This window comes from Marmota flaviventris, chromosome 5 (genome assembly GCF_047511675.1).
Source record: "Marmota flaviventris isolate mMarFla1 chromosome 5, mMarFla1.hap1, whole genome shotgun sequence".
NCBI lineage: Eukaryota > Metazoa > Chordata > Mammalia > Rodentia > Sciuridae > Marmota > Marmota flaviventris.
The window spans coordinates 88,964,537-88,982,721 of record NC_092502.1 but is presented as its reverse complement, the minus strand read 5'-3'; the positions used below and the strand labels follow the sequence as shown (position 1 = coordinate 88,982,721).

The window sequence follows — 18,185 nt, the reverse complement described above, 5'->3', positions numbered from 1 at the left end:
AGATGGGCAACAAATACTCAAGTTCTGAATGAAAGGAAGTCCATCCAGCAAAGAAAAATTAGATCAATAATAGATGGATTACTTCTAATTACCTGAACAGAATTATCACCTCCATATATAGGATAATAACATTGTAATCCATTAACTACAGTATTATAATACCTAGAAGAATTTTTATATTAATATACCAATTAATTTCTTTATAATAGTTTTAACTCATAGAGTTCACTTTTGGTAACAATATGTTTTGGTACATACCAATAGTGAAATAATTTTCATAATTGCAATTATATATTAGGAGATGCCACATAATACCTTAAGCTTTTAGGTGGCTTAAAAATATATACTATTTAGCCTTGCTAAGTCACCTCTATTAAACTGTTTATGATAACACCATTGGTGGATGAGTTGAACAAGCATTAGCAGACAGCTGATTCAGTGGAGATAGCCAGAATAAATTTGCTGAAGCGCACATCCTGCTAATCTGTTTGAAGAATATTGTAGAGCATTAGTACCAGCACTTCATGTTATCTGCACAGCCTGATAAGGTACATCTTTATTAAATTCGGTTATTGAAAGGATGTCAGTCAGCAAATAGGAATATATTTTTTTAAAGCCATTCTTTGTTAGTCAGAGCTTGGTTTCATGGCTGAGTGTCTAGAGGAGACTTCTAAACACCTGGCAGCATTGTACAATACAAGCTTTGTAATTTTAAGTGGAAGCTTTTCTCCTCAGCTTCATGGGTACTGAGGCATTTACTTTTCCAAGCTTCCATTGAGAAAGAATGGTGGAGTAAGAGCTCCCCTCTCTGTTGATTCAATAAAACTACACAGTGGGAAATGCACCCTGGGAGGTTGCTGGGAAATAAAAAGATTTGGTTGCAAATGTTTGGGTTTGGTAAGATTTGTGGAGGGTAGTTGTTTTGGTGGCTCACTATTCTACCTTCTCACTCCACATTTGATCAAAGGGAAGGAAGCTCCCTTTTAATTGCACTTAATTTAAAAAAATTAAAGGAAAGAAGTGAGGCTTTTCTAAGGCATTGAAAATAAAAATCACTTCTGTGAATACTCTCTAGTTTACCAAGCTTCTAATTAACGCAAGTGCCATTAACCCCATTTTCAAACTCAGAAAACAAGGAAATCATAATTGCAACTCTACAGAGTCAATGAGTTAATTTAAAAGTAATGTTTGTGTAAACTTGACTTTATGATAAGATTCTCTGCATGATAAAATCACTGAGCAGAATCCAGAACTTGCTCTGGAGTTGATTCTGGAGAAGACTAAGGGTCTAGACATGGGTGGGTAAAAGACATGAGTGGGTAAAGCAAGTGCTCCTGCAAAGTCTGTGTGGAATTTGTATGTGTCCAGTGTTTTGCTTCTGCTGAACCTTCCATAAGACAACTTATCATAAATACATCTATCACTCAGGGTACATTGTTTACAACCTCATCTAGTCACATGTGACTCCAGAAGGAGGAGAGTTACATACGTACATATCTCTTTAATATCTCCTCCCGCTCTTTCTGGTCCTCCAGGGAGTTGACGGAGAGGTCAGAGATACTGACTGTGGCAGAGGCTGTCAGAGTGACGAGCAGCACCAGGTGTCCCTCACCCTCTTCCAGCTGCAACTCCAACTTGTGTGTCTGTTCCCTACTGAGGGACGACAGGTCGACCTGGCACCTAGAAACAAATGTTTTGAATCAGCAAGTGGCTTTTTTGCCACATCAAACAGCAGAAGTGAGGGCTGCTCAGAGGTATGTGAAAAGTGAATCAATAGAAATATTATCTGGCCCACTAAAAGAAAACATTTTTCATGTTAGTTGACATTCTTCAAAAAATTCAGATCCTGGTTATCTTAGGGTCTGTAATTTCTCACTTCCTATAAGACACCCAGAAAAGGAGTTTTCTGAAATTGGAATATTATCCATTGTAACCCTATTCAGAAATGGTGAGGACTTCCCATCCCTAGGTGACCTAGGAACTGGGTTGAAGGGTCTTTGCTTCCAGAAGGACTGACATAAAGGGTCTAGGGAAGCACAAGTCTGAGTTTTGTGTCACTTTCAAAACAAGGTGTATTTCCCCCCTCATTCATAAATGTTACTAAGTAGTGAATAATAAACATACTATAGTGGTGCCATAAGTATTACATTTTGAAACCCATGCCAATTTACTCATAGTACACTCCATAAGTCTAAATAAAAGTGCCCGAATCCCCTGAAACACTCTACCCCAAGTGTTAGGACCTCACGGGGTTCTATAACTTGGCATCTCATGCTTTATTTGCCACTCTGAGAGCTGAACACCATGCAAACCCTTTTCATAAAAATGTCACTTGATTTGGAAGAAACAGATAATATGGTGACCATAAGTTCTAATAACCTGAGAAAAATGTGGCAGTCATGAATGGAAATAGCCAATGATAAGAATAAACAGGGTTCAAGTGTTATAAACACAGTGGTCGGCAATCAGGGCCAGATGAAATTCTTATTCTTTGGTTTTTGTTTGTTTGTTTTTTGGTACCAGGGATTGAACACAGGGGTCCTCGACCACTGAGCCACATCTCCATACCTATGCTGTACTTTATTTAAAGACAGGGTCTCACTGAATTGCTTAGTGCTTAGCTTTTTAATGAGGCTGGCTTTGAACTCGCCATCCTCCTGCCTCAGCCTCCCAAGCCACTGGGATTACTGGCACACACCACCGTGCCTGGCTCTTATTCCTTTTTCATTCCTCACTCTCTTTGTTCATTATTGTTCCACTTTTAAATTAAATGTTGAGAAACTGATCCTCAAAACTTCTAATGGGGTTTAAACATCTGCTTAATGTGGGTGATTTTAGAAACGGACCCAAAATCAGACATTAATTTTTGCATATCACTTAATTTGAAGGATGACTGTGCCTAGACACAATTGGAAAGAGAGCAACATAACTATAAGAAATGAAAACCAACAGTAAGGCCCTACTCAATGCTAGGAAGTCTGTGTGTTGTAAATGCTCACTGTATTGAGAAAGCAAGAAGTTTAGATGCCAGGACACGAGAATAAATCATTCAGGGTCACTCCAGGTGAATTAGGTTAGTGTGAAATAATCACACAGACAGAATACCCTTTTTCTCTGGGCTCAGTGACGGCTCCTCTGCTCCAGCATCCACAAAGGAGGCAATCGAAGGATGACAAAAGAGGGAGGAGCACATTCTGAAGCCCTTTTATTGAGGGGAACACACTCCAGAACATTCCACCCTAAATGAGGCAAGGGGTCAAGTTTCAGGGGGTTGAGTCTAGCTTTGTGATGTCTTGTGGTCAGCAGACTGACTGACATCTTGGAAGGCAATGCCCATCTCATTGGGTAACGCCCACACCCAGAGCTGCACCTCCCTTACTGAGCAGGGGCAAGTCCACATGGATTGCAGAGGGTGCAGTGCCAGTCCAGTTCCTCTTTACTCCAAACTTAAAGACATGTGCTTAGCTTCTGTTCAGGGTGGCCCCCTACAGAGTTTTGTGAAATCTGAAAAACACCCTCTTAAAACTAGCATTTACATAGAAAACCTCTTTGTTTCTTTGAACACAACATTCATTTCAAAATACTCTATGCTGTCTCTTTAAACTTTCAAGAATGATAAAAATACATAAAATGCCTTATCTAATATTTTTATTGAAATTAAAATAAGTTTTTATCAAGAACAACAAATTGAGAGTAAAAAATATAACTGAAAAATAACCACTCTAAAGTATTCTCTAATAAAAAGGAAAGACATGAATATGGTTTTTTAGAGTTTTTTCCAATACTGGGCACAATGCCTGTGGCCTGTAATTGGTTGAATGACAGTGAATCTCTGGCTTGGATCAGAATGTAATACCAGAGAATCAAACTGGAATTGTAATCCAGACAGTATTCTTCACTTCTGGATACAGTTGTTACCCAGAATGGTCTTCCCTGGGCTTTGTTTTTTCTTTTCTTTTTTCACTCACATTGATCATGTATTCATTTTCCATGTTCCTTCTTTACTTACTCTTACATGCCACTGCCTTTCTCTTAAAAACGTCTGGACGACTTCTGGAGAATTTCCTTCTGTGCCTGCCACTTTGCACTGGTTGTGCAGATGTGGGCTTATGCTTCATTTACATCAGACTCATTACACACAATGCTCTAGAGCTGGGGAAGGTGCTGTAAGATTACTTGCTTCAGGAATTGCAAACTGGAAACTGGAATCTGATGTATAGATAGATGGGTTGTTTCTGCTGGTAGTGCACTAAATAAAGTTCTGAATCTAACGCAGTAATTTTAAATACAGGGCAAATGCCCTCTGAATTAGTTAGTGTCCTCAGTACTGCCTATTCGTTACAGCTGGCTATTCACTAAATTACTCTACCTGGTTCCAACAGACATAAGAATTTGTGATCCCTGTGCTCTTTAGTTTGACAATGAGGGAAACTGAGGGCCAGAGAGGTTAGAAGGGATTAATAGAGATCCAACAACAGAACCAGAACCTGTAACTCTGGAATCTAAGATCTAGTCTTAAGCCACTGTGCATCCCAAGAGAAAAGTGTGCTGCTAGCAATGGTTCTTAGAGTTGGTAATATCTTGATTTGTTTTTAAATAGAAAAAATTATCTTAATTTCCAAGTATATAAAATTATGTTGTTTTTATTCTAATTTATATATATGAATTAAATATATATTTTATTCTAATTTATATATACGGATATATATATAAATTAGGGAAGCAGGCTATAAGTTAAACTTTTATAAGATTATTAAGAAAATTTTGCACATTAAAGTTTTAAAACTAAGAAACTAATTAAAATTTAAATTAATGATATAAATTTATAGGGAAGATTATGCTTTTCCACAGCAAATAAAATTTCAATATTGAGTATACTCACAGAAAGGTTTCCTCTCAAGTCCTGTCCTACCTTTAGTGTCACACAATTCTGACTTTAACAATTCTAACATGGAGAGTACTATCTACACCAAGAGAAAAGAGAATATGAAATGACTTCAAGTTTCTTTGTGCTAGTTGAGGTTATTCAAACCTGCTATTTGTCTAAAATTTGTTTAGGAGTGAGAAGCCATTTTAAATAAAGCGTCACCTATAATTAGGCAAAATAACTCAAGGATAAAGTCCGTACTGCAGCTTCACTGATGAATAGCAAATCAAACTGGGCAGAGACAAAGAATTTGCCATCCTCTTGTAGCTTTGGAATAAATATGTACAAAGATGCAACCCTTGTGACACAGTCTATTGCCCTGTGGATGGGCGTGGCAGTAATCATTGTGGGGCAGTCTCCAGTATTTGGCTCACCTGTGCTATTATGTCCTGCAGAAGGGAAGATTCACTGTAGTTTGGCTATAGAAATACTAAGTGGCCATCCAGATGCTGCAGTAGAGGCACATATTAATGGTTTTATATTGTTATTAAAATTAAAATGCAAAATTGAAAAAGCAGTGATGTAATTTCATGAACTCCAAAAATACCTTCAGAGAATAGAGCCCAGAGTCAGAATCCCTTGGTTCTAGCCCTCCATTTTCCACTAATTAGTTGTATGACCTTTTAAAAGACAACTAACTTATCCTCTTGCATTTCACTTTTATCATTTGCAATTATGAGTTAATTGAACTAGATGAACTTTAAAATTTTCAAAAATCCCACAATTTTTTATAACTCTATGTTTACACTTGCTACATCTTCCTTCTCTGAAATTTCACAAATCAAATAACTAAGAGAACAAGTTTATCTTATAGGCAATGTATTGCCTATTCTTCAAATGTATTACTAAAAAAAATCTGAATGTTGGTGTAAGAAGTAATCCGATCTAATTTAATTTCAAATTGCATTACAGGAAGCACCATTCTTCCATGGTGATCTTAGAAGTATACCATATCTTAGTGAAAGTGTGAAAAAACTGGCTGTAGATTCTCCTCTTTGATTCAAAGAGCAACTCCCCTTCCATCTACCTGTTTTATATTGGAAGTTCCACATGTGTGATTTGAAAATATACTTAACATCTTATGCAACTCTCTAGGTTCTCCGGAAGCCATGTATCCTGGGCTCTCAGCTGCTTGCTTTGCCTCAGCTGCTCCTTTGGCTATCTCTCCAAAGATTCACTATAGTTTGGCTATGGAAATACTAAGTGGTCATCCAGATGATGTACCATCATCAATTGGTCATCCACCACCATGACCAATTGCCTATGCTTGGATTCTCATTAGTCTTCTACTATAGGTGGTTATTCATTCTCTTGCCCAAAGTGGGCAGGGCCCTCCTTTAGGATACTACTGTGCTCCAGGCCTAGCTGCCACATGCGAGAAGTTTCTGTTTTCCAAAGCCACTTCTACACTTTTTGATGTGAAAAAAACAAACAAACAAACACCACACTGTGTAAATGAGATCTGGCTCCCAGATCAACTGTCAATGAAGCTGGAAGAGAACAATGCATAAATTGTCTCTTTGTGGGGCGAACTTAGATCAATGGAATAGAAGATGGAAAGGTAACTTCCATGCCATCTTTCTTCTCATGGACTGTTCCAAAACATGATTCTATATTACCTGGACCATACATGGCCAGGTGTATACTGCTAAGCAACAAGCTGTGTCTCTGAAATACAGGAAACAGTGACCAGCCTAGTAACATATTATTGTGTGTTGCTTCCTAGTCTTCCCTGACCGGGGATCTTTATCTCTCACTGAGCACTGCCACCTAATCATTTCTTTAAGTTCTGTTTGGCAAAAATCATTGACAGAGTTTACCCCTCTCAGTTATGGATGTTCAAGACCCAACCTGACCACATCCCTCCCCTGGCCTCCTACCCTATATGAAATATTCTTGGAAGTCAATAGTGCCCTTCAGGAACCACCATTAATTGTGTATCATTTGTGCATGCATCTATATGACTTGTCATTCCAGATGGCTTATAATTCTCACATTTCATGCAAGGGCTCAGCGTTTCTTTGTGTTTCCATGAGGCACCCTTCTGCCTGAGATGATGCATCTACCTGTCTTTGCTTGACTAATTTTTACTAATTCTCATTAAAACAAAATTCAGTTGTTTATCTAAAACACTTTAAGGGCAAGAAAAATGTCTTATTCTCAGCATCTAGCACAGGACCTGAAATAAAATTGGTGCCTTGTATATTAAAAAAGTACTTATGGATTAATGGAGGTTCAGAGAGGCCAAAAATTTACCCATGGTGACAGTGTTTGACAGCGGCGGGGCAGGTGTAGTGCATACAGTGCTTATTCTACCACTTCTCTATCATTTCCCTAGAAAATGGTCTGATTTCTTTCTAATACTCATTCTACTCATTCATTAATTCATTTACTAACATTTTAATAAATGCCTAGCTATCTGCTCCTCTGTTGGATTTTGAGAATTTGTCCCCTTCTAGGCCGTTAGTCTTTCAGAACATTATTTTCAGGACTACCACAGACTGTGTGTTTTTGAAGAAAGCTATTTGGTTTCAGAATACTGAAATTTAATGAAACTTGATTATTCATTTGTATTGTGATATTAAGCTAGTTATTTATATTCTTTGTGTATTAGGTTTCATCATTTACCAAACTGAAGATTTTAAAAACTCCCTTCTCTTTACATAGAGGTGTAAGAACACAAGAATAATAGATTAAAATGTCTTTGAAAGTTTAAAATGCTATCTCAATATACTATCTGGTTATATTATCATATTTGCCTTAGTTTTATATTACAAACTTTAAACTATGTATACCAAAACAAACTCTTCAATTAACCAAACAATAGAATAATCAAGAAAGTAGCAACAACACTGAAGAAGATTTTAAAGCTACTTTGCCTCATTCCAGAAATGAGGAAATTAGGGCTGAGAGAAACAGCAATGTCAAGAGGTTAAACCATGTTTCCTGACTTCCATATCTAAACTCAAACTTCTTTGTATTTAAGAAAAGCATAATAAAAAAAAAGGAAAGAAAAAATAAAGCCTACATACATTTGGATTATTTAACCACATGAAAGGAATATTAGTAATCTTTGCAAGTGATATTTTCCCCTCTAAGAGTTGAAGGAGAAAAATCTGAGTTCTCATCTCCTTATCTTTTCCCTTGCTTTCCCTTCTGCCATCACTAAACCAGTGACCAACATTTCTTTCCAGATACAGCAGTCCCTTGATGAGCACCCTGGGTATATAGGAATGAATCCCCAGGGGTGCAGGAAGTAAATTTTGGAAATCTTTGGAATTATTTTTCATTTAGAAATAAGACAGATTTCAAGCTTCATAGAGTTAACATATGCATTAACACAGGTGGCCCCTATTTGGAAGGTGTCACCCTGGCCTACAATATTTCAAGGGAGGAGTAGGAGCTGCAGGACACCAAGGAGTTGACAGGGGCACCCTTCTGTGCTCACTTCCGTTCACTGAATTGCAATTCACACATGCCCTGTTAAGTGGATTTACGGATTATATAATCTGGTTCTAACTAAACTAATCCTTGCAAAATGGACAATTGGCTTTAAAAGATCCCAGCAAAAGAACTGTGGATTGAAGATAATGCTAATTGAACATGCACAAGTGAACAGCAATGATAAACAAGAATCTGCAAAGCTAACACTTCCACTCCTACTCGAACTCCTGTTAGCCACATTAGGATTCACAAAACACTGGTGGTACAATCAGATCTAGCAAGACCTCAGCTCAAACAATCTAAAATTATCAAGGAGAATATTTGCAATAGAAATTCATACCTATGCTTTTGACAATGAAATTCTTAGTGTATTTTATGTCTTAAAGTACTAACTAATGAATGGTATTTTGAAGCCATTATGATTAGCAAGATGTTTAAAATGAAACCTTCAGAATAGAAAGACAAGCCTCCATAGATTTTCTTCAGGGGAGTGGATTTAAAAAAAAATATAATATTTTACATAATTTTTAACCAAATTTAACAATAAATTTCCTGAAGCTCATTGAAATTTCATATATGTGAACTACTTTACACTAGATAACAAAGAATACATAATATAATATAGAATCTTATAAATTAGTATTACACATTTACCTCCTTGGAATATTTGCATTTTAAATAATTCACCACATAATTGCTAAAGTGTTTTCAAGTTCATGAGTATGCAAAAGTTTTACACCATCTCTGACATTACAAAATGATAAATGCTGTTACTACCTTTTTGTTGTCAGAAGTTGCCACTTTTCAATTGTCTTTGGGGAGATTGCTTTATCAGAACATGCTCTGCAAACTTGTAGAATTCCCTATTCATTGACTTGAAGGTAAAGCATTTAATAATTTCTGGTGCACAGAAATTATCTTGGAAACTTTGTCCATTATTACAGAAATATTGTGATGAATATAAATTTTATAAGAAAACCTTCAGAAGAAAAATAGTAACTCATGAAAAAAGGGATTAAAATATATCCAGTGTAGGTTGAGTTCATGAAAAACCAAAACAAAAATCAATGACACTCTCTAGTCTTTCTTTATTTAAATGTTGTTTATCTCCCTAATGAACTGTCCACTCAAACCCACATAAGAAAAATGTAGAATATAATGATTTCATAAACAAAGACTGCTTTATTTTAGAATTTTCTGACTAGCTGTCTTTGTGCTTTCAAATTAATAATGAAGCAGAATCATTCTTGTTCTTTTTTTTTTATTAGTTGTCTTGTTCTTATTTATGTAGGAAGTAAAGGATCACAGTAGTTTTGGTGTCACAAATAAGAAATGTTCAAAATCAGAATCTCTAGACTGTCAAATGCACAAATGCAATGACCTTCAACCTTAAAAAAGCACTAGTTTATTTAAGATTCAAAATCAAAGGCTATTTTCCTCAGCTCCCCACACTAAACCTGAAAACACATTCAAGTACACCTATACATCCACATTCTCTTCACCTCAGCTTTATATACAGAGCCACAGATTTATTTTTATGGCTGTAGAATTGGAAAGCATTTGTTTGTCACCCATAAATTGCCAATTTAGAGTAAGTTTTTCTTATATATTATTTAATAAAAATTTGTTGAAATTAAATTTTATACTCAAGCTTACATTTGTTAACACTTTGTTGCATTGGGCAGCACCAAAGCTTAGTCCCTGATAACAACACAATAAATAGAGTCAGTAGCAATCCACGAACTTAAAATATATGTACCCCAAGTCAATGCCACTGTAAAGATAAACATGTACTTCCACACTAATAAATAATGTTGTATATCTTCTGTGTTGGGTTGCAAATAACTCTAACTAAATAAAATTGCATGACATGGGATTTACATACTCTGTACATTCATAAAAATAACTTGTTCTCTGACAGCACCCATTCTTGGCAATTTACCACAGCTGTCAGCAGCCAGTTTGTTCAGATTACTGCTCTGCATAAAAATGTAACAATCATGAGGATTTATTAGCTGATTATCTTAAAGGTGGCAGTCCATCTTGCCAGCCAAAATGCAGGTGATCAGAAAGTTAAATAATTACCTGCAGATTAACATTATTTCACCTTCACTTGAAGTTTGTAGTTCAGCAACAGGTAATATTTTTTTGTTCAAACTTTGCAATATAGTGTACATCTCCTAAGTCGGTTTACTCTGACTACTTGGCATCTTATTAAGCACATAAAGGCTTCAGGAGAACATGATGAATACAAGAATGGTAAAATGAGGGTGAACTTTAGAAGCAAGAGACCTGTGTCTGAGTCTCAGTTAATCCAGTAACTTAATAACTGACCAACCTCTTAATCAACTTTGGCTTCACTATTTGCATCTGTAAAATTGGTAAAATACAGATCCCACTGTTTACCTCCTGATGTTGTGTTAATGTTTGTAGTAATGCCTTACAAGTTGTAAAGCAATTTATTTATTTATTTATTTCCATGCATGGTAAATTTATTTTTGTGTAAAATTTAAAAACCAAAAGTCATTAACTTCTATATATCATGAAAATGAGTTGTGAAAACTCTTAACAAATTAGGTATGAAAGAAACATACCTCAACATAATAAAAGCCATATATAACAAGTCCACAGTTAATATCATATTGAATGGGGAAACACCAAAAGATATCTGAGATCTGGAATAAGACAATGATGCCCACTTTCAACAATTTTATTCAACAATTTTACTTAAGACTGTAAGTCTTAGCCAGAGTAATCTGGCAAGAGAAAGAAATAGAAGGCATCCAAATTGGAAAGAAGGAAGTCAAATTTTTACCCTTTGTAGATGATATATCTTATATATGGAGAATCCCAAAGACTCCACCAAAAAACTATTAGAAAAATAAATGAATTCATCACATTTTCAGGTTACAAAGTCAAACGCACAAAAATCAGTAAGGTTGTTATATGCTAACCAAGTTATCTGAAAAAGAAATCAATAAAATAATCCAATTTATAATAGTTTAAAAAGTAAAATACCTAGGAATGAATTAAACCAAAGAGGTAAAAGGTCTCTACAATTAAAACTATCAAACTTTGATGAAAGACACTAAAGAGAAAAAAATACAAAAATGTAGAAAGACATCTGTGCTCATGGATTGAAAGAATCAACTTTGTTAAAATATCCATACTGCCCAAAGTAATTTACGAATTCAGTGTAATTTCTATCAAAATACCAATATTCTTTACAGAACTAGAAAAAACAATTCTAAAATTTATCCAGAACCACTCAATCCCCACCTAGCCAAAGCAATCTTAAGCAAAAAACAAACAAACAAATAAATAAAAAGGAGGTATTACACTGACTTAAAAATAGAGTACAAAGCCATAGTAATTAAAACAGTATGGTATTGAAATAAAAACAGACCTAGACCAATGGAAGAGAATAGAGATCCTAAAATAAACTGATTCATCTGGAGCTAACTTATTTTCAACAAAGGTGCCACAGTAGAGAAAAGACAATCTCTTCAACAAATAATTTTGGGAAAACTGAATTTCTACATGCAGAAGGATAAATCCAGACCTCTGTCACATTATACATATGACAGTTGACTCAAAACAGAAGGTGTTAATATCCAGACTACATAAGAAACTAAAAAACTCAATAATGTTGTTGTTGTCATCATCATCATATCCAATTCAAATGGGCAATATGCCTAAATAGAACTATGTAGACATTTAGCAAAATAAGACATACAAATGGCTAACAGGTATGTGAGAAAATGCTCAACATCACTGATCATCAGGGAAAGGTAAATCGAAACCATGATGAGTTATCATTTCGCCTCTACAAGAATGGCTACTGTTAAAAAGATCAAAGATAGTGAGTGCTGTTAGAATGTAGAGAATAGGGAATCCTTGTGCACCACTGGTAGGAATGTGAATTACCACTGTCATTATGGAAAACAATATGGAGCTTCCTCAAAAAATTAACAATTGAGCAACCACACAATCCAGCAATCTTACTCCTTGGTTTATACCCAAAAGAAATGAAATCAGTATGTCAGAGGCAACTGCATTCTTATGTGCACTATAGCACTATTCATGATAGCCAAGAAATAGAAGCAACTTTAGTGTCCATCGAAATGATGAATGGACAAATAAATGTGGAACATTTATGCAACAGAATTACATCATTCACAAAATGGATGAAATCCTGTCATTTATGACAACATGGATGGAATTGGAAGTTATTGTGCCAGGTGAAATAATCCAAGCACAGAAAGATAAGTAGTGCATGATCTCTCCACTATATGGAATCTGAAGAGTTGATCTCATAGAAGTTGAGAAAAATCGTAGTTTCCAGAGCCTGGTGAGAGTAGGAGGGTGGGAGGAATAGGGAAAGGTTGGTCAGTAGGTGCTATGTTATAGTTAGTTAGCAGCAAGCAGTGCTGGTGTGCTATAGTACAGTAGAGTGACTGTAGATAATGAAGTGTATAATTTTAAAAATTCTATAAGGAAGGATTTTGAAGGTCTATACCACCAAGAAATGCTAAATGAGGAGATAGATAGGTTCACTTTGAATTAAACAATGATATATACATTGAAACATAATGAAGTACCCCCAAATATGTACAATTTTTGTATCAATTGAAAAATGTTATGATAAAAGTATCTTGGTAATGTATGGGTTGTGTTCACCCCCAATATAACAATTCAGTATTTTTAAGTATTTTTCAGACACATTTATACTTTAATTCACTCTTCTCTTTTGTATTATATCTACACATATTTCCACAATCAAACTGAAAATTTATATCTTCCACTAAGTTATGTTGTTTTAATAGCCATTTCTTTCATGCCCAGTGTCAGATCAATTTTTTGGGGGGGACGGGGAATGAAGTCATAACTTCCAGTATAAAATTAAGCTACAGGAATTTAAAATTAAAATCCAGGAAATAATAAATATTATTATGTTCCTATTATGTGCCAGATTTTTATCTAGATATTGAGTGAATAAAAAACTAAAAAATTCCTGCCCTCATGGAGCTTACATTCTAGTGAGGGGAAATAAATGATAAAATAAATAAGTGAGATGTACAGTATACCAAATGATGGCTACTTCTACGGAGAAAAACAGAGCAGGGCAGGAGAAAGGGGATTTTGATTTTAAACAGACTTGGTATGGATGCCTCCTTGACATGATATTGTACACAGATCTTAAGAAGGTAAAAAGGCAAGGAAGACAGGTATCTGAAGTAAGAGTGGTACAGAGGGAAAGTTATGGGGTAGGGAGTGTCTGGTGTGCTCAAAGAACAGCACAGAGTCTAGTGCGGCTGGGAGAGAGCAGAGGGCAGGAGAGGCAGATTGGGAGAAATGTTCAAAGTAGAGGAGTAACAGGAACAGATCATGTGGAGCATCATAGGACTCTGTGAGAACTTCTGCTTTACACAGATTAGGATGGGAAACAAGTAAAGGATTCTGAACATAGGAGTTAAATTACTTTATTTGTGTTTTTAAAATATTACTCTGGATGCTTCATTGGAAACAGAGTGTTGTGGAATAGGAAGGGTGGAAAGAAGAACAGAGGCTTTTTCTATTGTCCATGTGAAAGCTAACGTTGCCTCAACTAGAATCATAATGGTAGAGGTGATGGAAAGTAGTTACTGTAGTTTGGATCTTGAATGTCTTCCAAAAGTCTTTGTGTTGAAGGCCTATAACCAGTCAAAACAACTTTTCTCTTTGTAAAGTTGATTATCTCAGGTGTTTGTGGCAGGTGATAGTGGCAGAAAGCTAACAGTTGTAAATTTCGAATATGTTTTGAAGGAAAAGTTAGCAAGTTGCTGACGGCTTTGAGGAGAGTGAGAGAGAAAGGAGTAAGACATGACTATAATATTTTTTATGTTAACAACTAACATAGGAAAAAAGACAGGTTTAGGGGCTGGGGACCAGAAATTTAGCTATGTACATGCTAAATTGGAGAAATCTGTTGGACAGTCAAATGGCAATATCAAGCAAGGAGTTGGGTATAGGAACCTGGAGTTGAGAGAAAAGTTTTGAAGTGGACCTGCACATTGTTAGTTGTCAACCTATAGGTCATGTGGAAAGCAACAGAATGGATAAAGGGTAGGCAGAAATGATGCCCAAGACCTGAGCTCTGAGGCTCTCCAGAACTACAGCATGAGGGAGACAAGGAAAAAAATCAGTGAGGGAAACTAGGAAGGAACATGCAATGAGGGAAGAGGAAAAAGAAGAGAATGAGGCCTCCTGGAAGCCAGGTAAAAATGTTTCAAGGAAACTTATCAGCCAAATGTAGCACAGGTGCTGGGTAGAAAAGAGGAAGGTTGAAAACTGGCCATTGGATTAAACATCTTGTCATTCAGAGGTGACCCTGGCAGGAGCAGTTGTTGGGAGTTTAAATGGGTTTAAATGGGAATGTAAGGGATAATGTTTACTGTTAAAATACTTCTGAAAGTTGCTTCAACACTCCAGATTTGAAAATGGCCATTATGTCTATATGTGTGCTCTTGTTTCTGTGCTCTAAAACTTTTGAGCTCAAATTGCTTTCAGAGGCAGTTACATTTGGCATACGTTAAAAATTGGAATTACTTGTCTTTCTCTGAACTTCACAAAACTTTCTTAAAATTCTCAGTTTTCTAGATCTTCTATCCACTCATCTATTACTATTCTCTAAATGTCTGCTTAAATGTAGACAGATACTTAGAAATAAGGTGAAGTGAAATAAACAAGTCCACCTCTCTGCCCTCCACTTCTGCCCTTGAAGAATTCATAATATTACAAAGTGGGGAAAAGTATCAAATGAGCCGAGAAATTTCATACATACCAAATTTGGAAATTCTTCCCAAAGGAAAAAATAAATATAAGTATATTTGCATTATGAAAAAAAGTAGAAAAAGGGATAAGAAGAACTTCATATGTCACCAGAAGTATGAGAAGCCAGTATAATTTAGAGTATAGTTGCCTTCATTATTTTGCCAAAATAAGGAAGCTTGACTATCAAATAATGAGATTAAGGCAGAAGGTTATACATGAAAGCAACTTTAATTATCTGATACCAAATATAAATAATGTTGCTATAAACGATGAAAACGAATGAATCATTCAGGGAATAGTGAGATTTCAACTCCTTGAAAGAACTCATAGCATACTGAGGGAGACAGAATCATAAATACAAAATTATAATTAAACACATTTAATGTGTTAACAGATGTACACCATTACCTAAGCTAGTGGTACACTGCTAGGAAAAAAAGACTGAACTTTCAGAAAACTCTGAAAAATAGTGTTTTACTTATCGGAAAATTTGCAATATAGAACTTTGCTTTAAAAATGATTGAAATATAGAATTGTATTATATTACAGTGGTGTTGTCCCAATTTCATTTTATAAGTAAAATATTAAAGGTTAACTTAAGTTGATCTTTCACCTCTTGTATGATGAAAGCTATTGCTTAAAACATGCATATGAGAATCATAAAAAATGAAGAGATAAGTGTGTTGGACTGGATTCTTGTTGTACTTTCTTAGAATAAAATTTCTTTTATCATTAGTATGTATGAATTTTCTTTAGATATTAAGTTTGAAGACTTGAATTTTATGTGAACTACAGTGAAGAAGGATTTTTTTTAAACTAAAAAATTCTGTACACCATGCTTTATTACAGTATGGGCAGGTTTTCAAGTGTTTTGCTTCAAAAACACATATACAACTATTGAAAAATATAAAATAGTCTAAAACTATTTTCAAGTTTTAGACTATTTTATATAATCTCATGATTCAAGTAGTCATTCAAAATAATCTTGACTTTGTAAAGAAATGTCAATGTAAGCCTCTGAATAGTTGTTTTTTTTTTTCCTGTATTATCAGATTAACATGGACCTGCCTCACTTACATGTTTCCTTCACTAAAACTTGGAAACTCTTTAGAGATTTATGAACTCCTAAGAGATTATAAAGATTCTCTCCCTTGTAGGCAGTTGTAGGAAATAATGCATTTTATGGTTACAATATGCATTATGAAAATAAATACTATGTTAGATCACTTTAAAGACTATGAATATACTCTTTGTTTCTTTAAGTATCTCATATCAGATGAAATTCCTCTTTTTCAACTCCCATAACTTCTGTGCACAATATCTGTGACATCTGGAGAAAATTTCTAGATGCTGAATTGGGAAAGCTTGTGTCCATCGACTAGTCAAAACTGCCACCTACTGGTCAGTCTTTAAATCTTTTTTTTCCCCTTCAAATATTGCTTTACAATGGAGAGAACATTCCTTTAAAACAACAAAGATAATTTACAATATCCAGATTTTTAAAATTCAACAAAATTCAGCCTCTTTAGGGTGAACCAAAAATAACAAATTGTACATACCTGCCAATAAAATCATCCCTTTTCCCAGCATCTTTGTCCCATGCAGTAATATCAATGATTCCTCCTCTTTCTTCATAAAGATGAAAATCAAATTGTTCCCTCCACTGAGGATTCAAAGTTTTTGGCATAATCTGGAAAACCAAAAGGTCATTGTTGTCTTATTAATATCAGCCTTTAAAAACTTAACTTGAGACCTTAAATCAAACTTAGGTACCAACTGGAAAACTATGTAAGTGTGCTATTTGAACCAAAGATTCCAGAAAAAAATAGAAATCAGTCACTAGATCTCTAGCATCTTTACTGATGAACAGATTCCAAAGGATGTGTCCTGAAAAAATCAAAAGTGACCCTCAATTTTCTTACATAACAGATGAGAAATATAAATTATGTAGAAAAGCTAAATAGATCACTATTTACCTTTCATATCTATCACTCAGACACTAGTAGTTATTCTACATAATTATAAATTGTTACTAGATGAAGACATAATTCATAGTTATCCCATTATAAATGAAGACAAGGATTCTCAGACTTTCTTTTTCCCCTTACTCCCCACACATTGGAATCTTCAACAGAGTACATGAAAAACAGAAAATGAATTTCTATGAGAGCAGAAGAGAAAAGCAAGTAGATTTTAGTGGTCAGGCAAACTTTTACATTAGATGTATTATCTTCATTGTACATATATGTGTGTTTGTGTGTGTGTGTTCTCGTGTTGCATATACAAAAAGATCCATGTAGTTCACTTTTATAAATTCAAGTATTCAGATAAGAAATATAGCAGAATCAATAATAAACTATCCTACAGTGACACGATTTAAAATTCCATTCACCATTAGATTAAACAACACTCATATTTGTTTCTTAGCAGGAGGGTGTGCCATGGCTTTTTCTTTTTGATGTATGACAGGCGGGTCTTCAGATATAAAGAGTTTGAAAGCTATGAAGTATGTTATGTGCAAAGGTAATATAAATGAATCACAATTTTTAAAAGTTCATAATGTGAACTTAATCAGCAATAGATCATGGACAGAAAGAGCAAAGAAAGACACATGTCCATAGTTGGGTTTCATATTTCATACCTAAAGAGCAAAACTATAAAAATAAGTAATTTTTTAAGCCTACTAGAACATAGAAATGATGCTAATTAAGAGAAGGTAAGATTCAAGTGGGCATAGATACCTATTTTTGTAGAGGGAACAACCTTAAAATTTGTTATTAAGCTCCATATCAGAAAAAAATTACTGAAAGGCACTGACTGAATGCTAAGATCATTCAAATATCATTGGGCTTTGATGAATTCCTATGGTATTCTGGTAGTGGGAGGGAGGTGGTATTCTTACTTGTGTGGCTATAAATAGACTTAACTTTTCACTTTTCTTCTTTAGGATTGTCTTCCTTATATGATTTCCTTCAGGTCAGAAATGATTCATTTCTATTCC

General features: G+C 35.0%; 1 protein-coding gene across 2 annotated transcripts in view; it reads right to left on the bottom strand.

Moving 5' to 3' along the window:
* Mctp1 (multiple C2 and transmembrane domain containing 1) overlaps window positions 1-18,185 on the bottom strand; it is a 531,756-nt gene that overhangs the window by 176,004 nt on the left and 337,567 nt on the right. For both annotated transcript variants that reach the window (XM_071612401.1, XM_071612402.1), the window contains 2 exons: window positions 16,744-16,874; window positions 1,494-1,680 (listed from right to left, as the gene is read on the bottom strand). In XM_071612401.1, the coding sequence (XP_071468502.1) occupies window positions 1,494-1,680; window positions 16,744-16,874 (318 nt within the window). The remainder of the gene's footprint in view (window positions 1-1,493; window positions 1,681-16,743; window positions 16,875-18,185) is intronic.